Source organism: Lontra canadensis, unplaced genomic scaffold, assembly GCF_010015895.1.
Source record: "Lontra canadensis isolate GAN:19392208 unplaced genomic scaffold, GSC_riverotter_1.0 scaffold1, whole genome shotgun sequence".
Lineage (NCBI taxonomy): Eukaryota > Metazoa > Chordata > Mammalia > Carnivora > Mustelidae > Lontra > Lontra canadensis.
This window is the reverse complement of record NW_022630995.1, coordinates 71,158,243-71,180,547: the sequence shown is the minus strand read 5'-3', so window position 1 is coordinate 71,180,547 and position 22,305 is coordinate 71,158,243. Positions and strand designations below refer to the sequence as shown.

Below are 22,305 nucleotides of genomic sequence, written 5' to 3'. Positions count from 1 at the left end.
CCACTGAGCAGGGAGCCTGATGTGCTCTATCCCAGGACCCTGGCATTATGACCCGAGCTGAAGCAGATGCTCAGCCAACCGACTGAGCCATTCAGGTGTTCCTGTTTTTAACTTGTGGTGGAGTCTCCATATTGTTTTCTACAGTGGCTACCAGTTTGCATTCCCACCGTTAAGTGCAAAAGGGTTCCCCTTTCTCCACATCTTCGCCAACACCCAGTTGTTTCTTGTGTTGTTGATTTTAGCCATTTGGACAGGTGTGAGGTGGTGATACCTCATTGTAGTTTTAATTTGCTCTTCCCTGATGGTAAGTGATATTGAGCAACTTTTCATGAGTCTGATGGCCATCTGTATGTCTTTGGAGAAGTATCTTTTTGTGTCTTCTGCCCATTTTTAAATTGGATTATTTGTGTTTTGGATGTTGAGTTTTGCAAATTAATTATGTATTTTGGATACTAACCCTTTATTCATATGTCATTTGCAAATATCTTTTTCCATTCACTACGTTGCCTTTTTGTTTTGTTGATTGTTTCCATCACTCTGCAGAAGCCTTTTATTTTGATATAGTCTCAGTAGTTTATTTTTGCTTTTGTTTCCCCTGCCTCTGGAGACGTATCTAGAAGTTGTTAATGCTAATGTCAAAGAAACTACAGCCTGTGTTCTCTTCTAGTATTTTTATGGTTCCATGTCTCACATTTAGGTCTTTCATCCATTTTGAATTTTATGTGTATGGTATAAGAAAGTGTTCCAGTTTCATTCCTATGTATGTTGCTGTCCAGTTTTCCCAACACCATTTGTTGAAGAGATGGTCTTCACAGACTTTAAAGCCTCTCTCTTGATGTCCAGTAGCCATTATTCTCATCCATTGTGTCTCTAAGTACTTTCTTTCAAGATGGGGCCTTCTTCTGAGTGAATCCTAGGTAATATTACATATATTCAGTCACCATTTTGGCCCTGTTTTATTGCTCATTTCCTGTGGGAGCTTCTGATCTTGGGGGGGCTATGCACGTATATGCAAGCTGGAATATTTTACTTATCTCATCTTATGAAGCTGGCTTTGGGTGATTTTGTTTGCTCTCTTTCTTGGCCTGTGGTTTTTGTGAGGATTTGTGGAGTGTTTAGAAATTAGTGGGCAGCCTTTATGTTATAAAGAGTTTAGTTTTGGTTTTATGTGCTATGCTTGTCAATAATGGTGTCTTTTTTTTTTTAATTGCAGTTCAGGTTTTATACATATAAACTGAGTAATTGATTATACTTCTGTTTCTGTGTCTTCATGGCCACTCCATTGTTTCTCTTCAGACTCTCTTGGAAGTATTTATTATTGAAATAATTACAATGTTCTATTATATAGTTGACTATCAAATGTGTATGTACTTATGAGTTTTACTGAATTTTGTCCTATCTCTAGCATTAGAGCTCATAGCTAACAGCATTTCTTTAGCAGAGTTCTGTTCGTATTAAGCAGAATCTGAAATCTTCAACTTTTTTCTCAGGTGATGTAGTTGAATACTGAGAAAAAAAAAAGATGTAAGATAAAACACATTTTACAATGCATTAACAGTGGTGTAGTATCCAGAAAGCAGATGGTGATTGTCACATTGAATTCTGCTGCTAGTAAGACCATATCAGATTTTAACTTCTGTATCCAAAATTTAAGAAAGATATAGACTCCCTCAGGCTGATATGCCACAAGAATATTGGTGTAAAATTCGTACAGAACTTTCTTTGTTTTATTCTGAGACTGTGTATTTGTTACTTTTAAAATACTGAAATGCCTTTTGTTTTGTGAAATAATAAATACAATTTTTTTAAAAAAATGGTTTATTTAGAAAAATAAAATTTACAAACCTCATTTAAATGATTCTTTTTCTTTTTTTAGAAATTTTACTAGTTTTGAAAAATTATACAAGTATGGAAACAATACTGTATTAACCTCAGAGAGTGGCCCAGGTTGTTAAAGGACTTAAAACTTTCTTAAAAGGAACAGTTAAAGAACAAGGATGGTTAGCCTGAAAGAGAAAACTGAACTCTTTTTTTTTTTTTTTTTTTTTAGATTTTTTAATTTATTTATTTGACGAGAGAGAGACAGCGAGAGAGGAAATACAAGCAAGAGGGAGCAGCAGAGGGAGAGGGAGAAGCAGAAGCAGGCTTCCCGCTGAGCAGGGAGCCAATGCGGGGCTTGATCCCAGGACCTTGGGATCATGACTTGAGCTGAAGGCAGACGCTTAACGACTATGCCCCCCAGGCACCCCAGAAAACTGAACTCTGACAGAGCTAAAATCAGTAAACAGAAGGTAGAGTGAGATTTTGGCTCAGTATATCTGAAAACATTTTAATAGAGTGAGCTGGCAGCACATAGGAGCTATGTGACCACTTGCACCAGATGATGTTTAGGGTTTCTTTTGACTAGAGACTATAAAATAGCCTTGACTTGTTAAGTCTTCTCTCAGTGGATCTTAGTTTTGTTTTTTTATTGTATAAATAAGAGAAACATTAAAAAAATAGTATAAAACTAGGAGGAGAGAAGTCATCCTTAGGATTTCTTTTCATGGTTCTTGTGGTTTGCCAGAATTGTATGATATGAGAAGGACAATATATTGTCTGCAAATGGAAGTTGCAACTAAAATAATTTTGGGAAGGAAGATAGAGGTAGAGATCCTATGTTGTTTTTTGTTTTTTAAAGATTTATTTATTCATTTGAGAGAGAGAGAGTGCAGCAGGGAGGGTCAGAAGGGGAAGGAAGGCGAGTCTGAAGCAGACTCTGTGCGGAGCATGGAGCCCAACTTGGAACTTGATCTCATGACCCCGAGCACACAACCTGAGCCAAAACCAAGAGTTGGATGCCTAACTGACTGTACCATACGGGTGTCCCTCTGTGTTTTCTTTTTCTCTCTTTAATTATTTTTTTTAAACAAAAATACTTGATACATAATCCCTCAGGGTGCAAATTGTATAAAAGGGTGAATTGATTTTTGACCTGATAAGTTCAGCCTAATTACTAGACTTTTAGTGTTGTAAATGGAGGTTCTTTTTAGATTTTAGTTATTTATCAGAGAGAGATATGCGCACAAGCCGGGGGAGCAACAGGCAGAGGGAGAAGCAGGCTCCATGCTCAGCCACCCAAGGGTCCCTCTGTTTCCTTTTAAAAAAAAAATTTTCAAAAGTCAAAGTATAATATACAGTAACATGCACGGGTCTTGAGTGTACTGTTTTATTAGTTGTCTTGAGGGTACTGTTCTATTCATTTTGATAATTGCATATGCCTGTGAAACCTATATGCCCCTTTCAAGATGTAGAACATTTCCATCATCTCAGACGCTTCGTTCCCCTTGATTGTATAATTTAATTTAGTTTCTGCTTTCATATTCCTCTGCGCTCAGTCATTCTGGGTTAGGTATAAATATTGTAAGCTGTAACTGATACCACTGTGCTTTATTTAAACTTAAATTTTTTTTTGTTTTGTTTTTTTAAAGTAAACTCTACCCCCAACGTGGGGCTGGAACTCAGAGCTCAGGAGTCACATGCTCCACTGACTGAGCCAGCCACGTGCCCCTATTTAAACACTTTGATTGAGTACCTATTCAGGTTCTTTATAAAGTTTGTATTCAGTTCTTACCTAAACCCTGCATGGTGGTTGATGATATAGTTGAGGCTATAGTTAGGCCAGTGATACAAGCTGTATTTTCAGTGGCTGCTAGGATTTGAACTCTAGACCATTGTTGTCCAATAGAATTTGTCATGGTGATGGAAGCGTTCTACATCTGAATTTCCAGGACATTAGCCACTGTTCACATGTGGCTGTTGAATACCTGAGATATGGGTAGTGTGAGAGCTTTACTGAAGAATTTTAATTTTTTTTTTTTTAAAGGGAAAAGAGGGGAGGGGCAGAGGGAGAGAGAAAGAATCTTAAGCAGGCTCCACACCCAACGTGATCTCCATGTGGGCTTGATCTCACAACTCTGAGATCATGACCTAAGCTGAAATCACGGGTCAGATGCTTAAGTGACTGAACCATCCAGGTGCCCCTCAAGAATCTTAATTTTTATTTAATCATTGATGAGCTGAAATGTTAAATGGCTACAGCTCTAATCTCTGACTCCTAAGGCTTTATGTCGTCTTTCACCATACCTTTCTGCTCTGCGGAAGTAGAATCACTAAACTAGCTCCAATACACTGGCACTAAGTGCTAGTCAGGCTTCTGGTAAGTGAATAAACGCTTCTTCTTCTTCTTCTTTTTTTTTTTTTTAAATTTATTTATTTGACAGAGATCACAAGTAGGCAGAGAGGCAGGCAGAGAGAGGGAGGAAGAGAAGCAGGCTCCTTGCTGAGCAGAGAGCTGGATGGGATGTGGGGCTTGATCCCAATGACCTGAGCTGGAAGCAGAGGCTTTAACTTACTGAGCCACCCAGGCACCCCTGAATAAACGCTTCTTGATTTGATTTTGGCATACCTAAGACTTGTTTTCTTTTTAACTTAATTGTGAAAAATTTCAAACATGAGAAAATAAAGAAAATAATATAATGAGCCTATCTCCTAATTTTGATGGTTACCAACTCTGGTTCATTCTTTTTCATCTGTGACCTCTATCCCTTAGACTATTTTGAAGAAATCCTAGGCATCATTTCAACATGGTTGACTTTTAAAGCCAGGTTTGGCTTTTATCATTTAGCTTGATTTGAAGCTACATTCTTTTCAGTTTAAAGAATGAAATGTTTTTGAAAGCATTAGCTGAAGGAAAGCAGTGGAAGGATATATATAATACTAAAGAAAATCATGTAATCTTAATGCCAAATCTAAATTGTATGTACAGTTTTTGCCTAGTTTCTTTATTTGCCCTGTCATAGTTCCCACTTGTAGGGAACTGTTTTTTTCTGTAACAAGGATTCAGAAAAGGTTGATGAACTTTATTTCTGCAGTAGATAACCTTATATAGTTTCTCTGGCCTTTTCACAACTTGTCTAGTTATTCTGTTTTTGTTTTTGTTTTTGTTTTTTCCCCCAAGATTTTATTTATTTATTGAGGCAGAGAGAGAGAGCGAGAGCTCACACAAAGGGAGAGGGAGAGAGACAAGGAGACTCCCTGCCAAGCAGAGAACCCTACATGGGGCTCAGTCCCAGGACCCTGAGATCATGACCTGAGCAGAAGGCAAATGCTGGACTGACTGAGCCACCCAGGCGCTCCTTGTCCAACTATTGTATTCTTTTTGATTTATTTACTTCCTAAAGATTTGTTTTGGAGAGTACTTGTGCAAGTGGGGAGAGGGGCAGAGGGAGAGCATCTTCAAGCTGACTCCCCAAGGAGCACCATGCCCCATGTGGGGGCTCAGTCCCACAACCCATGAGACCACGATCTGATCCAAAACCAAGCACCAGTCACCCAACTGCCTGAGATACCCAGGCACCGCCAGCTATTCTATTTATATAAACAACCACCTGTTTGGAGATTTCTTAAGAGCCTTCATATTCATTTCATTTTATTATATATATATTTGAGAGAGAGCATGCAAGTGGGGAGTATGTGTAGGGAGGGAGGGAGAGAGAGAACCCTTGGCAGGCTCCACACCCAGCATGGAGCCCGATGCAGGGCTTGATCCCACGACCCTGAGATCACGACCCAAGCCTAAATAGAGAGTCAGACACTTAACCAGCTGAGCCACCCATGTGCTCCAACCTCCTTCATGTTAGTCAAATTAGAGATCATTTTCCTAGGGAAGAATAGTGGAATAATTTTCAGTATTATGACAAAAGTTCTGTTACTTAACATCATGAGTTTGATTTGCTATGACCTCATGGTACCATATAGTGCTTCACCTCAGGCATTGGTGGCTGATGAAATGTGCTGGGCCACTTAGGGGATCCCAGAGGATCCCCTCTTCCAGGATTCCTCTGGCACAAGTGCCTAAGGCTATGTTCATTTTTTTTTTTTTAAGATTTTATTTATTTATTTGACAGATAGATCACAAGTAGGCAGAGAGGCAGGCAGAGAGAGGAAGGGAAGCAGGCTCCCTGCTGAGCAGAGAGCCCGATGCGGGGCTCGATCCCAGGACCCTGGGATCATGACCTGAGCCGAAGGCAGAGGCTTTAACCCACTGAGCCACCCAGGTGCCCCTATGTTCATTTTTTCAAAAGAGTCTTTTTCTCTGTTCTTCAGATTGGATAAATTTTTCTTATTGATTTACCAGTACACTGATTCTTTCCTGTTATCTCCATTCCAGTATTGAGCCCATGTGATGAGTTTTCTTATCTTCCCAAAAAGAGTGTTGGAAAGTGTTCAGTAATTGCTTCCTCTGGTATTTTTATAATAGCTAATTTAAAGTCTTAAATCTCTCTCATCTTGATACTTGCACCCATAAGTTGTCTTTTTCCTTGCAAGTTGAAATTTTTCCTGTGTCTTCGCATGCCATATAATTTTGAATTTTATCCTGGACATTTTGAATATCCGCTTACCAGAATCTGGGTCTTATTGAGATCCTGTGGAGAATGCTATTTTTGTTTTAGCAAATCTGGTTAGGTTCAAGCTGCAAGTTTCAACTCTTTCTTTTGGCTGTGGTTGTAATATCAGTTCAGTTTTTAAAATCTTTGTAGTCAGTTTTAAAATCCTGTATGTGCCACCATGTAACTAATCTGAGTCTTGGACAGTGTATCTTTTAGTTCATTTCTCAGTCTTTGGTGTCATGAATAGGATCAGATCCATCCATGTATGTGCAGTTTAGGGCTGAACCATGGAGTTCATAAATGACTATAGGGTTGCTTTCTCTAGTTCCTCCTTTTCTGTGATATTCTTGGTACTTTCTGTTTCCCTGAGTCTTCTCTTTTCATCCTCTAGCTAGAAAGCTGGGGTTCTAGTTAATTCACTGTACTCTGCACTTTTGCGATAATGCCTGTGTCTGGCTAGAGCTTAAATTCATTGATCTCAAAGAACTAGCTTTTGGTTTCAGTGGTTTCCTCAGTTTTCCTTCTTTTTATTTCATTGATTTGGCTCTTAATCTTTTTTGTTTCCTTTCTGCTTGCTTGAAGTTTAATTTGCTCTTATTTTTCTAATTTCTTAAGGTAGAAGCTGAGGTAATTGGAGGCCTTCTTTTATAATACAGGCTTTTCTTTTGTTACTTTTCAGCAATGGATTGTGATGTGCCTCTATTCTCTTCCCATCTTTTTTCAGTTTATCTTGCTCGGGGTTTGTTGAGATTCTTGGATCTGCCGATTTAGAGTTTTTATCACATTTGCAGGTTTTTTTTTTTTTTTTAATATTTATTTATTTGACACAGAGAGAGAGGGAGAGTGAACGTGAATGAGCACACAAGCAGGGGGAGTGGGAGAACCAGGCTCCGCACTGATCAGGAAGCCTGATGAGGGGCTCAATCCCTGGACCCTGGATCATGACCTGCGCTGAAGGCAGACGCTTAACTGACTCAGCCACCCAGGTGCCCCAAATTTGCAGTTTGTTTTTTTTTTTAAAGATTTTATTTATTTATTTGACAGAGATCACAAGTAGACAGAGAGGCAGGCAGAGAGAGGGAGGGAAGCAGGCAGGCTCCCTGCTGAGCAGAGAGCCCGATGCAGGACTCGATCCCAGGACCCTAAGATCAGGACCTGAGCCGAAGGCAGCGGCTTAACCCACTGAGCCACCCAGGCGCCCAAATTTGCAGTTTTTTATATTTATCCCACTTCAGTCTTTATTTTCTTTTGGTGTTCCTGTTACATGTATGTGTTAATACTTTTAGACTACTTGTTGTAGTTTATGTAGACAGTGTTATTCCACAGGTCGTTGAGTGTGTCTGTTTTCTTTCCCGGCTGCCCCCTTCATTTTCCTCTTTTAGCTTCCATTTTGGATCATTTCTGTTGCATGTTTTCACATTCATTGCTGCCACTTTAAGTTCTCTCAGTGGTTTTATGTTCACTGTACCGGCTTCAAATTCACTGCAGTGTCTAATATTTTAAGCCTATATGATTAACTTTTCACTTTTTGGTATTTTCTAGTCTACAATGTCCTTTTTTTTTTTTTTTAAGCTTCGATTTTTCTTGTTTTTTAAAAATAAATTTAAAAAAATTTTATTTTTAAGTAATCTCTGTACACAACATGGAGCTTGAACCCACAACCCCAAGATCAAGAGTCACATGTTTCACAGACTGAGCCAGCCAGGAGCCCATCTTTTTCTTCCTCTTCTTCTTCTTCTTCTTCTTCTTCTTCTTCTTCTTCCTTTTTTTTTTTTTTAAAGTTAACTATCCCCAATGTTGGGCTTGAACTCCTGACCCTAAGATTGAGTCACATGTTCCATTGACTGAGGCCAGCCAGGTGCCTCCCCCCACCACAAAGTTTCCATTTTTCTATTGAGTTTTTCTGTTTTCTGATTGGGTTCATGTTTTCCTTTCAGTCCTTTATTATTACCTAATAGTTAACTGGTTTAAATCTCTGTTACTTCCATCATCATTATTTTTGAATTTCTGTTGATCTTTTTTTTCTCTAGGTTGTGGGTCACAATTTTTGCTTTTTCACCTTTCTAATAATTTTTTTTCATAATACTAGGTATTAACAGACACTAGGACATTGAACGTCTGGCTACTGTTGTCTGTCTTAGTAGAATTTTGTTTTGACAGACTGTTAATTTGCTTGTATGTCAGCTTCTCTCCAGGGCTTGTTTTAAGACTTTAATAAAAGTAGATCTAGATTAGCCTTATTCCTAAAGTGTTGGCTTTCTAGGTCTCTACTGAATCTTGGAGTATTTAATGAAGTCTCTAACTGGTTGTTAGGAACTCCGATGTCTCCTCCCATCCATGTATGAATGAGCACCAGTAGTTATTCTGTTCATGCTAGTTCATAGTTGTTTTTGCCTAGCTTCTGTATAATCTTTCAGTCAATCCACTTAGCTTAATATTTGACAGAAGATTCAGGGTGCCTGGGTGGCTCAGTCAGTTAGGCATCCAGCTCTTGATTTTGTCTTGGTCGTGATCTCAGGGTTGTGAGATTGAGCCCCATGTAGACTCTGTACTCAGTGCAGACTCACTTGAGAGCCTCTACCTCTGCCCCTTTGTTTGCTGGCTCTCAAATAAATAAAATCTTAAAAAAATATATTTGACTGAAGTTTCCTACGCAGATTTCCAAAGCTTCATCTTTGTATACTTCTCTCCGGTACCCTGCCCCAGTAATACTAACTATTGGAGCACTTTCTAACTCAGATTATCTGCTTAGATCAGTGAGATTGCCATGTTGTTTGCTCCCCACCCCAACGTATCCCCCCCCCCATCCTACAGTCTGGAATATGCTTCTAGGCAGAGAAAAGGATTTTCTTGGGGTTTACCTTGATTCCCTTCTGAGATGACAACCTTGTGTTGGCTCTCATCCAACATCTGAAAACAGTTATTTCATATTTACTTGTTTTATGCTTAGCAGAAGTTTCATCTTTTTTCTTTTTCTTTTTTTTCCAGAAGTAGTATTTGTGCCGGTTTTTCCTATACATTTTGGAAGCAGGATTCTCAGAGTATGGTACCATCATTTAGCACATTTTCTTTAAATTTAATTTTTAATTTTAATTTAATTTAATTTAATTTTTTTTAGAGATTTTATTTATTTATTTGATAGAGGTCACAGGTGGGGAGACAGAGACAGAGAGGGGAAGCAGGCTCCCTGCTGAGCAGAGAGCCCGATGCGGACCTCGATCCCAGGACCCTGAGATCATGACCTGAGCTGAAGGCAGAGGCCTAAACCACTGAGCCACTCAGGTGCCCTTTAATTTTTATTTTAATCTATTAGGACCATTTATTCTATTTTTTTTTTTTTTAAAGATTTTATTTACTTATTTGACAGAGAGAGACAGTGAGAGAAGGAACACAAGCAAGGGGAGTGGGAGAGGCAGAAGCAGACGTCCCGCCAAGGAGGGAGCCTGATGTGGGGCTCTGTCCCAGGACTCTGGGATCATGACCTGAGCTAAAGGCAAACACTTAACAACTGAGCCACCCAGGCACTGTGACATTTTACTCTATTTTAATTATATCCTATTTTGCTTTACCTTTTTTTTTTTTTTAAAGATCTTTTTACTTATTTTTAGAGAGAGAGCGAGCACAAGTTGGAGGGGCAGAAGGAGGAGGGAGACTATCAAGCAGACTCCACACCCAGCGTGGAGCCCAGCATGGGGCTCTATCCCACGACCGTGGGACCACCATCTGTGTCAAAACCAAGAGTCAGAGGCTTAATCAACTGTGCCACCCCGTTGCCTCATGGTTTACCCTTTCTAGAGCATAGTGTTAGTATTAAATTTAATTCCTAATGGAAGGTTATAGTCCCAATGTTCTACTGTTTTTGAAACTACTATGTCTAATTTTGAATTAACATATACCTGTGTTATAGGTAAGAGAACAAATAGAGCACTGTGGTATTCATTCCATACCAAGGGAAACCCTTACAGTTCTGGAATTTCAAGAACTCCCAAATACAAGAGTTTTAGAGATAGGGTTGTAGACTGCTTCTATTTTTTTTTTTTTTCCTTAAAGCAGTCTCCACACTGGGCTTGAACTCACAACACTTGAGATCAAGACCTGAGCTGAGATTAGGAGTCAGATGCTCAACTGACTGAGCCACCTAGGCACCCCTGTAGTCTTGTACTTTTATTTAATTGGATGATTCCACGAGAACTTAATATGTCTGTCTACCATGTTGTTTTTTAAAATCTATTTTAAATGAATTGAATATGAAACTTTTCTTCAAAGTATACTGTATGTGGTATTTTGCGTCTTTATTTTCCTAAGTAAAAGTTCCTTAGAAACTTACTTTCAGCCTATGGGATTGGTTAAGGCATTAAGAATCTTGTCATGTGGCGCGCCTGGGTGGCTCAGTCGGTTAAGTGGCTGCCTTTGGCTCAGATCATGATCCCAGCGTCCTGGGATCGAGTCCCACATTGGGCTTGCTCTGCAGGGAGCCTGCTTCTCCCTCTGCCTCTGCCTGCCTCTCTGCATGCCTGTACTCTCTCTGCTCTCTGACAAATAAATAAATAAAATCATTAAAAAACAAGAAAAAGAATGTTGTCATGATGCCTGCCTTTTATATAGTTCTGTAGAATTAATTTAGTGTTACATAGGATTTTGAAAAATAAGCAGATTTTTTTCATTTTGTACATCTCTTTTTGAATGGTTCAAAAAAGGACTTTTTATATATTTTATATTTGCTATTGCTTTTTCTATTAAACTAGGAATACTACTTTCATTTGTAAAGAGTGACCTGTTGTAGAAGTAGTGCTTTTAGGAGAAAAAGAGACTGGGATTCATATCTCTTAAATATACACTGATTCTTAAGTATATAGAGATGAATTCTTAGCAGTTTTTTGGAGGAGTATGCCATTTTGAATTATTTTTACAGGTCACATTGACGGCAATCATTGGTTTAATGGCCCTGAGTATAATTTTAAAATGGAAGACTGTCAGAATTCATTAATTGAGAATATAATCATTAGGAACTTAATTATTGGTTTGAAATGTGATAAAATAAAAAGCTAGGTAGTATAGTATTACCACATTTAAAGAAAGTGGAGTTTTTAAATTTTCATTCGGTAAACTGAATTATTCGGAGGAAGTATCCAGTTAATCTGTGTGTGTTCATTTTTCTCACCTTACTTTGGCACTTCTGTTGCCCTTTTATTTGACAATAATAATAAGAAAAGAAAAGAAACCAGGTGAGGGGCGCTTGGGTGGCTTAGTCAGTTAAACCTCTGACTGTTGGTTTCAGCTAAGATCTCAGAGTCCTGAGATCGAGTCCCGAGTTGGGCTCTGCACTCAAATGAGATTCTGCTTGAGATTATCTCTCTTCCTCCATGTGCCTCTCTGTCTAAAATAAATCTTAAAAAAAAAAAAAGAGGTAATGTTTGGATTTGATTAGAAGGTCTATTAAAAGATTATAGGCTTTTTAAAAATTTTTAAAGATTTTATTTATTTGACAGAGAGAGAGCACAAGCAGGGGGAGCAGGAGAGGCAGGGGAGAAGCAGACTCCTCTGCTGAGCTGGGAGCCTGACTTGGGGTTCTGTCCCAGGACCCAGGGATCGTGACCTGAGCCGAAGGCAGACGCTTAACGATTAAGCCATCCAGGCACCCCAGCTTTTAAAATTTTTATTTAGTTTTTAAGTAGGCTCCATTCCCAATGTGGCACTTGAACTCATGACCCTGAGATTGAGTGAGTCACATGCTCTCATGATAGAGCCAGCAGGCACCTCAAAACTATAGGCCCTTTTTTTTTTTTTTTTTTTTTTTTTTTTTTTTTTAAAGAGAGGTAATGCAAGTAGGGGTCAGGGGTTGGGGAGAGAGGGAGAGAGGGAATCTTAAGCAGGCTTCACACCCAGTGTAGAGCCCAATGTGGGGCTCGATCTCAGGACCGTGAGATCATGACCTGAGTCAAAATCAAGAGTCAGACGTTTAACCATCTGAGGTACCCAAGTGTTCCCCCCCCCCAAAAAAAACTATAGCCTTTAATAATATTTTATGTTAATAAAATTTCTACATATGATGGAAAGTGCTTTCATCTGGGCGTCAGAGGGCCTAGGATGTTGTCTAAATTTTGCCACTATCTAGGTAAATTGCTTGTTTTCTAAATCTTACTTATACAATAAGGATTAACCCTTTTATTCCTAGTTTACAGGAGTATCATGAAGAGTAAATGAGAAGTTAGTGTGCAGTCCCTTTGAAAAATGTGGTGCTGTGAACAATGTAAGGTATTTTCAGTAAGACCAAGAAAAAAGCAACTGGAATCCCGAGTATTTTAAGTTCAACTATACAAAACAAAGTCACATTTTGCATATCAAGTAAGAATATAAATATCTAGGGGTGCCTGGGTGGCTCAGTGGTTTAGGCCTCTGCCTTTGGCTCAGGTCATGAACTCAGGGTCCTGGGGTTGAGCCCCACATGGGGCTCTCTGCTCAGCAGGGAGCCTGCTTCCCCTCCCCCCCCACCCCGCCTACTTGTGATCTCTCTGTCAAATAAATAAAAATCTTTTTAAAAAGGGAATATAAATGTCTGTAATTTTTATATGCTTGTTATCAATTATATTTATACAGGTTCACATTTATACTATGGGACAGTGGGCTGTTCTATAGTTTTTGAACTAAAACCTTATTAAAAAATCAGAATGTTAATAGCAGTTCTCTCTGTAATGGGATATAGCTAGCTAGCTTGCTTGCTTTCTTGCCTGCTTTCTTGCCTGTCTGCTTTCTACAGTGGCCTTCTATTTCTTGTGTTAGAGGTTTTCTTTAAGAACCTTTTCTCTTTTTTCTTGGGTTTTTTGTGTTTGTTTGTTTTTGTTTTGGTCTGTGCTACACTAAACTGTAGTAGAAAGGCAGTTATAATGGCTAGGTGTAATGGCTCTGAATCCAGATTGTCTGGTTTAAATCTTTTTTTCAATCATTTTGTAGCTGTGTGACCTTGGCCAAATGATATAATCTCCCTGGACCTCAGATATCTCATCTAAAATGAGGATAAAAAGAACACTTACTTCATAACATTGTGAGAGTAAATGAGTTTTCCTTGTAAGGCATTTAGCACAGTACATGGCATTCAGTAAATGTGCAGTAAGTATTAGCTGTTAGTACTGTTTTACATGTTTTTTCCTGGCAAGTTTTCTCCAGGATTTAAGGATTCTTTCTGATACTCAGCAAAGTACTTAAGACTACGTAACTAGTTTATTATCTGAAGTCAGAGCTATTTGATTCCATAGGTACCTCTTTACTGTTTGATTAATTCCTTGAAGTAAATTTTTCTATTCATAATGTTACTAGTCTGTAAAAATTACCTACAAATTTAATTCTAGGATTATGACATAGTGGCCACACTTTATATGATTTGTTTACTTTACCAGAGAAGACCTTTAGTACCATATTTATTGTATTGGCTCTGGTAAATTTAAGCCTTAGGCATAAAGGCAATTTTTTTTTTTAAAGATTTAAAATAAATCTTTTAAATTTATTTTAAAATCAAATAAATAAGACAGAGATCACAAGTAGGCAGAGAGGCAGGCAGAGGGTGGGGGGAAGCAGGCTCCCCGCCAAGCAGAGAGCCTGATGCAGGACTCCATCCCAGGACCCTGAGATCCTGACCTGAACCGAAGGCAAAGGCTCAACCTCTACTTAGCCACCCAGGTACCCCATAAAAGCAATTCTTTTTTTTTTTTTTTTAATAACACTGCCCATTACGGGTTGTTTTTGTTTTTGTTTTTGTTTTTTAAAGATTTTATTTATTTATTTATTTATTTGACGACAGAGATCACAAGCAGGCAGAGAGAGAGGGGGAAGCAGGCTCCCCTTCGAGCAGGGAGCTAGATGCAGATGCGGGGCTTGATCCCAGGACCCTGGGATCATGACCTGAGCTGAAGGCAGAGGCTTAACCCATTGAGCCACCCAGTTGTCCCCTTGACCAATTTTTTAATGAGCTATCTTTTTGATACTAACTTAAAGGAGTTCTTTATATATTCTAGATATAGGATCTTTGTTGGGCATTGCTTATGTCTTCTCTGGTTTGCCTTTTTTTTTTTTTTTTAAAGATTTTATTTATCCATTGTGAGAGAGGGAGAGCATGAGCAGGTGGAGAGGCAGATGGAGAGGGAGAGGCAAACTTCTTCCACTGAGCAGGGAGCCCAATGTGGGGCTTGATTCCAGGACCTGGGATCATGACTCAAGCTGAAGTCAGATGCTTAACTGACTGAGCCACCCAGGTGTCCCCTGGCTTGCATTTTATTAATACTATGTTAAACATTTAAACTTACCTGTTTAAGGGATAAAGGAGTCTGTCAACCCAACCTATAATGAAGATATTTTAAAATGGTTTTGGGGCATCTGGGTGGCTCAGTGTATTAAGCCTCTGCCTTCAGCTCCGGTTGTGATCTCGGGGTCCTGGGATTGAGCTCCGCATTGGGCTCTCTGCTTGGCGGGGAGCCTGTTTCCCCCTCTTTCTCTGCCTACTTGAGATCTCTCTCTGTCAAATAAATAAAATCTTAAAAAAAAATAAAATAAATGGGTTTTTTATGGAAGTTTTATTGTTACACCTTTTTCATTTAGATTGGTGGTGCTTTTAGGATTTTTCTTTTGTAAAGAAGGGTTGTTTGGCTTCATGAAGTTTTACCCTACATATTTAAGACTTGGTACTCAACAGTTCTTAGCAACAGATGCATGGGGACTCTGCTCATCTACTTTTTCTATCTTTTTTCTCTGTATTTCAGTTTGGGTAGTTTCTATTGCTGTGTCTTTTTCATTCATTTTTGCTTTTACAATGTCAGTACCTTTAATCTGATGACATTTTCATTGTATAATATTATATTTTGCACCTCTAGAAGCACTGTTTGGTTGTTTTTTTATATGTTCTGTTTCCCTTTCCTCATGTTTATGTTTTTCTTAAACTCTTGAGCATCTACTTGTCTTGATATTTTTACCTCATTATTTCATCATTTCTCTTATTTCTCCTGGTTATGGATCATGTTTTCTTGCTTCTTAGCTTATCTAATAATATTTTGTTGAATATTGGGTATTTATGAATTCTACATTGTTTTCTGTGACTTAACTGTCTTAAAAGTGTTGAACTTTGTTAATAGCAGACAGTGAGGGTACTTGTATATCAGCCTAGGACTCTGCTTAGAGTGGGTCTAGAGTACACTTATTCTAGGGTTAGTTTTTGTCTAATGCTGAGTAGACCTTTTTGCAGTATTTACTGAATTCTGCAGGTGTTCAGTGAAGACGCCATTCTGGCTATTTGGAATTCTCAGTACCATGTGAACCCTGAAAATTCTTGAACTTACTGCTTTCTGGTCACTCTTTATTTATTTATTTATTTATTTGACAGAGCATAAGCAGGTGGAGCAGAAGGGGAGTGAGAAGCAGACTCCCTGCTGAGCAGGGAGCCCAACTCAGGACTCGATCCCAGGACCCTGGGATCATGACTGGAGCTGAAGGCAGATGCTTAACCATCTGAGCCACCCAGGTGCCCAAGTGTCCCACTCTTGATCAGCTCTTGATCTAAAGTCCCATGTTGGGCTCCACACTGGCCATGAAGCCTACTTAGATAAAATTAAAAATATAGGGGTGCCTGGGTTGCTCAGTGGGTTAAGCCTCTGCCTTTGGCTTAGGTCATGATCCCAGGGTCCTGGGATCGAGCCCTGCCTCTTGCTCTCTGCTCAGCAGGGAGCCTGCTTCCTCCTCTCCCTCTGCCTGCCTCTCTGCCTACTTGTGATCTCTGTCTATCAAATAAATAAATAAATTCTTTAAAAAATTAAAAAAATATATATATAAAGAAATAAATTTTCAGAAAGGTAATTGAAGGGTTTAAGAACAATGCCCTTAAATGGTCTTTGTATGTATATAGTTCCTGGAAAATATTGACACATCAAGAGTGTCCCTTTTAACTAGTGTTTACATTATTTATTATTATAATTATAAATTTATATATAAATTATAGTTGGTTATAAATAATTACTATAAGAAGAATATACTTATACTGTAATTGGGCTTTCTACTTAGTAAATAGGAACACGAAATTTAATTAGTTATGTTTCTTTGACTACATATGGTTGATGATAGCCCTAAGTTACTGCTTCTGCTTTCCCTTCTCTCTTATCCTCAGATAACGCCTGCAAAGTGTATAGTTGATGGTAGGAAGAGGGGGTAGGGAATTAGGAAGCTCTTATAGAGGACTAATGGTACTAGAGGATGGAAGTATGAGTGAAAGAAAGCACCCAAGATAAATAGGGTTTTGGGTTGCTTTTTTTCCCCCTTCATACCTGGTTGGGTGAGAAGAGATTCTGGGAGGAAAATTCAGTTGTGTTTTGGATATATTAAGTTTGAGGTGAGAAATAGCGAAGTAGAGATGATGAGTACATACTTGGTTATAGAACAATTCTGTATTTGGCCCTAGCATTGAGCTTAAGCAGTTGATTTCTTTCTACACTTTTTTTTTCTTTCTACACATTTTTTTCTGTTTGATTTTTGTCATCATTTGCATTAAGTCTCCCTCCCAGATTTTGAAGATACTGTTTTAAAAGTTGTGAGGAAAATTTGCTTAAATTTATGACGTGAGTTCTGGCGTAGATCATTACATCTTTAAGATGCAGGCTTTTCTCTGTAACAAGTAGAATGGTTTAAAAAATAATTATTGGGGCACCTGGATGGCTCACTCAGTTAAGCATCTGACTCTTGTTTTTGGCTCAGGTCTTGGTTTAAATGCACTGAGTATAGGTTCTGCACTGGGGTCCACGTTGGGCATGGAGCCTACTTAAAAAAACCACAAACATTAAAAAATAGTAATTATTAGTGAAACCACACATTGATACCTGAAAGTCAAATAGCACTAAAACATTTATGATGAAAAAATATGTCCCCCTCTTTCATTTTACACTAAGACCGTATTTTTCTTTCTCCTAGAGTTAATACTTGTCTCATTTAGTTACCTGGTTTTCTGTAGACCTATTGCTCATTTTTCCCAAATGTGTCTGTCATTTGCTTATGAATAATGATTTCCATATTATGAAATCTATGAGTTCCATTTTGTCCTTACTGGAAATCTGTGTCATGGTGGCCTTTGGCTTCCTTTTTTATTTTGGAGTGGTTGTTCTCTATTCTTTTTTCTGCATTAAATTTATTTACTAAGTGCCATAAATTTATTTACTAAGTTGTCTTTTTTTGTTTGTTTTCTTTTAATAGCTTCATAAGAAAGAATGCATAGAGATAATATTTTAATTTCCTGAGAAGCCTGTGTCATTTTCACATACTTGATAATTTGGCTGGCTTTAGAATTCTAGGTCAAAACTTGATTTCACTCTGAATTTTGGAGGTTTTCTAGTTTTTAGCAGAATTGCATTGTGACTTTGGAATAAAAGTTCAGTGACATTCTAATTACAGATCCTTTTTATGTGCCTTTTTTCCCCTCTCTGGAAGTTTTTAAGGACCTTTTCTTTATTTCCAAGGCTTTGAAATTTCATTATGATCTGCCATGGTATAGATCTTTTTCTTCTTCATTATTTTGCATGTACTTGTTCGTTCCTTTGGCTTGAGAGATTTCTTTACTGCAGTAAGAAGAAAATAATACTTTATAATACAATTTCCATATGTTTATTTTCTTGCAGATTTCATTTTCTGTAACATTTGCTGGACATTTTGGAGTGAGCTAATGATTTCTTATTTTACCGACTCTGTATTCTGTCTCTTTGTCTTGCTTTTACTTTCTATATTTGAATCTTCTGTATTTTTATTTTCTTACTGGAATTTTAGTGGGATTTAGGAGAATATGGAAATAACATTTGATCATTCTGTTGTATTTAGCAATCAAAATTTTAAGATCAAATTTAAAATTGTTTGCATTTCTTGCTGAACCCAATTTTTTCTTTTTTGTTTTGACAGAGATGTTATGAACATAAACAGTATCGAAATGGGTTGAAATTCTGTAAACAAATCCTTTCTAATCCCAAATTTGCAGAGCATGGAGGTAAGTATAAATACCATAGACTAGTAAGTGTAAATAAATAAAGCTTTGCTAACATGTCTGGCTTCACTTACTTGGGTAAGTGAAGCCCTAACTATCTCAGCTGCCCTATTTTTCGACAGAATGGACCTCTCCAACTCTTGTGTGAAGATGTTTTAATATTTTAGTTTGAATTTAATGTCAAGAAAACTGTGACACATTCTACTTGATTTCTGGTTTATTCCCGTTTTGAAGATTAGTGCTGTAGGAAAGGCAGAGGAAATTAACAGGGACAGATATGTTTAAATTTAATAAATAAGCTCATTTAAGATATTGACAGTTTTTGTTTAGAACTTACGTTGAGCTGGAAAAATTTGATGTCTTACATTAAGCTTACTCAGAAAGTGTCCATTTTGTCCTTAGCTTATGAGCTAGCATCTTTTTATTCAGCATTGTATCGGGTTTTCAAGACAGTCATGTTTAAGACTTATTTGTGTATAGTAATGTTCTGAAAATTTACATATACCTTTTGCCTAGGTGAAGGTAAGATTGGACAGTGAGATGTTGGTAGGGTAAGAATGTGTGGCTGAACTTGCAAAGACACATAGGAAAGCTAAGCTTTCGCAAGTCTGATTTGTACAGTTAGGAAACATGGCTCTTAGTAATTAGATAATCTTTTAGTATTGAAGAAGAGGGAGAGAGCAATAGTTCTTATCGGCTCTCTTTACTCCTGTGTGTTTTTACTGTAATAATAAAATTGGAGGTGGAAAGCAGAGGGAATAAAACCGTCTAAATTGGGGCACCTGGGTGGCTCAGTCAGTTAAGCCTTGACCTTTGGCTCAGGTCATGATCCCAGGGTCTGGGATTGAGCCCCATGTTGAGTTCCCTGCTCCACGGGGAGCCTGCTTCTCCCTCTTCTCTGCTTGCCTCTCCCCCATTCGTGTGTTCTCTCTTTTTCTGTCAAATAAATAAATAAAATCTTCAAAAAAATATTCTTTCTGTTAGAGTGATGGTATGTTGTATGAAGTGCCATAATTTAATTGAAAGTATTTTAATAGTACGTAAAATGATGGTTTGTCTTAGACTCACTAGCAGTACAGGGCTTCATTAATTAAGGCACTTTTAAGATGTTTGGTAAAACTTGTATGAATGGATTTTAATATTTGACAACAAAGAACTATTTTATACTGTTCGCTACCTTGCTAGTTTGGCTACTTGCCAAATATATTTTGTTTGCTTCCTTTCCTTTAAAGTTTTATATGATTTATAATGATTTGTACTTGATCCCCTCACTTTTCTATTTCCTAACTGTATTTTTCTAATAAATGTTGATTTTTTCCTCAGGGTAATACCTTTCTTTTAATCCTTACTTTTTATTCTTTATTAATTCTTCTATAAATTATAAATTTTAGCCCTAAAATTTAAGTAAATCATAATGAGTATTTTTTATTCCTATATGCTTCATAACATGCATGTTATAAAATTAGGAATCTTTTTTTCTTTTCCTTTTCTGAGAACTTAGTATTTCCCTGAACTCTGTTAATCTTTTGATTGTGAATGACAGGTGCCTGGCATTTTCTTTGTTGTGTATTTGGTAGTAATCCCAAAGAATCATTTAAAAATTTATGAAAGTCAGAACTGTTAGATAATTTATGTGAATTGTTTAACCATTGAACAGTGAATTTTTTTTTTAAAGATTTTATTTATTTATTTGTCAGAGAGAGAGCGAGAGCGAGCACAGGCAGACAGAGTGGCAGGCAGAGTCAGAGGGAGAAGCAGGCTCCCCGCTGAGCAAGGAGCCCGATGCGGGACTCGATCCCAGGACGCTGGGATCATGACCTGAGCCGAAGGCAGCTGCTCAACCAACTGAGCCACCCAGGCGTCCCTGAACAGTGAATTTAATTTTAATGTAACTTAGGTTCACAGAAATAAAGTCTGTTTTAAGGTAAAGTTTTCCATACTTTAAGGTAGTGATTAATTACATGAGGTGACCCATGGAATTCCCTTGAAGAACAATAATAGAGTCATTGTATCTTGTTAGCATAGGAATTGCCAGATATCCATGCATTTTTGTATCTTTTTATTTAGAAAAGATTTCTGGGGATGCCTAGACTATAGAAATGTGTTTCTTCTTGGTTTGTCAAATTTTAAAATGTTTTAATTCTGTAGAAGTCTGAAATTTTTCCAAGTAACCCTTTTGAAAGTTTAAATTCTTAGGATAATGTAACATTTGTTTTTCAGATTATGATTACTTTTTTGTTAATTATTTTAAATCTTTAATTACTTTCTTTTTTCTTCAATTTCTTTCTCTTTTTTTAAAAATAGAAACCCTGGCTATGAAAGGATTAACATTGAACTGTTTGGGGAAAAAGGAAGAAGCGTACGAATTGGTTCGTAGAGGTTTGAGAAATGACTTGAAGAGTCATGTGTGTATCCTTTTTGAGATGTTTAAGGATTGGTTTGGGATGTCTTAAGCTAAGACAGCAAATTGGGAGTCAGAAGTCTTAGATTCCTCTTATTGTGTAATTCCAGAGTTTTAAATTGAGTAACAGCTGTCACCTTGAAACATTTTTGTGTACCTCCCCTGTTCTCACATTACTTCTATTCGGATACATTGGACTCACCTTGTAAAATACCATAGTCCCACCTTATCCGCATTTTCACTTTCTGCAGTTTCAGTTACCCGAGCTCACCTGCCGTGAGCTCACTTGCACATGACCCTTCTGATGCACTGTCAGGTCAGTAGTGGTGTTACCCGACATCATAATGCCTGCGTCATTCACTTCACTTCATCTCATCACATAGGCATTTTATCATCTCACATCACAAGGAAAAGGGTGAGTACAGTATAATAAAATATTTAAAAGAGAGGCCACATTCACACAACTTTTATTACAGTGTATTGTTATAGTTCTATTTTGTTATTAGTTATTGTTAATCTTTTACCATGCCTAATTTGTAAAATAAGTTTTATCATAGGTGTGTGTAAAGGAGAAAACATACTGTATATAGGTTTCAGTACGTTGATTGTTTCAGGCCGTTTTTGAGAGTCTTGAAACCTATCTCCCACAGATGGGGGTACCATATTTGCGAAAGCTCTTCCCACAATTACAAACAAAGTAACACCCTGGAGATTTCATCATCATTATAAATTTAGAAAAAATATATACAATAGGAATAATAAAGGGGCAGATAGTATACTGATGAAGAGCACAGGCTTTGGAGTAAGCTTCCCTTAGGTTTGAATTTCACCTCATCACCTTTTTGTGATCTTAAGACTTAGTTTCCTAGTGTATGAAATGAGGATAACCATATCTATCTCATTGTGGTGTTTTGAGGATTTAATGATGAGGTAGATGTTTAACATAGTTTCTGATAATCCCAAGGTATTATACGAGATAAATTTTAAGAGATGTGTGAAGTTGGGAGCAAATACAAATGTCTGAAGGAAGAGAGAGAAAAAATTGTGGTTGCTCTTTTTTTTTCTGCATAAAATTAATATTTTTTTAAAATTATTTTTATTAAAATTAGGTTATTTTTTTTATAAACCATTTTTAACAATATTTCTTTACTTATTTTGTGAGCTGGCACAATTTTTAGTGCTGAGACATTTGAATTTCAGGTGTTTACCAGACCTCTGGTAAACTACAGATGAAGAAAAGTTAGGGATTTTGCTGTTGAGAGATTTATAGTCTGGTGAAAGAAGGTACTTACTGGAAGCATATATAGAAACATGTTTGAGTATTACATAAAACGTTACAGCTTGTTCAAAAACTATAACTAATCCAGTAAATCAGAAATGAGTTGGGAGTAAGCAGAAACTCTAAGGTTATCAAAGGACTAATTAGTAAGACTGTTGTAGATACTTTTTCATCCTTTTTAATGATTACATAGTGT

General features: G+C 37.5%; 1 protein-coding gene across 3 annotated transcripts in view; it reads left to right on the top strand.

Moving 5' to 3' along the window:
• NAA15 (N-alpha-acetyltransferase 15, NatA auxiliary subunit) overlaps nucleotides 1–22,305 on the top strand; it is an 81,745-nt gene that overhangs the window by 14,079 nt on the left and 45,361 nt on the right. For all 3 annotated transcript variants that reach the window (XR_004382652.1, XM_032857370.1, XM_032857362.1), the window contains exons 2-3: nucleotides 18,348–18,432; nucleotides 20,734–20,838. Coding sequence is in view for 2 of the 3 variants with exons in the window: in XM_032857370.1 (XP_032713261.1) it covers nucleotides 18,348–18,432; nucleotides 20,734–20,838 (190 nt within the window). In the remaining variant the exon portion in view is untranslated. The remainder of the gene's footprint in view (nucleotides 1–18,347; nucleotides 18,433–20,733; nucleotides 20,839–22,305) is intronic.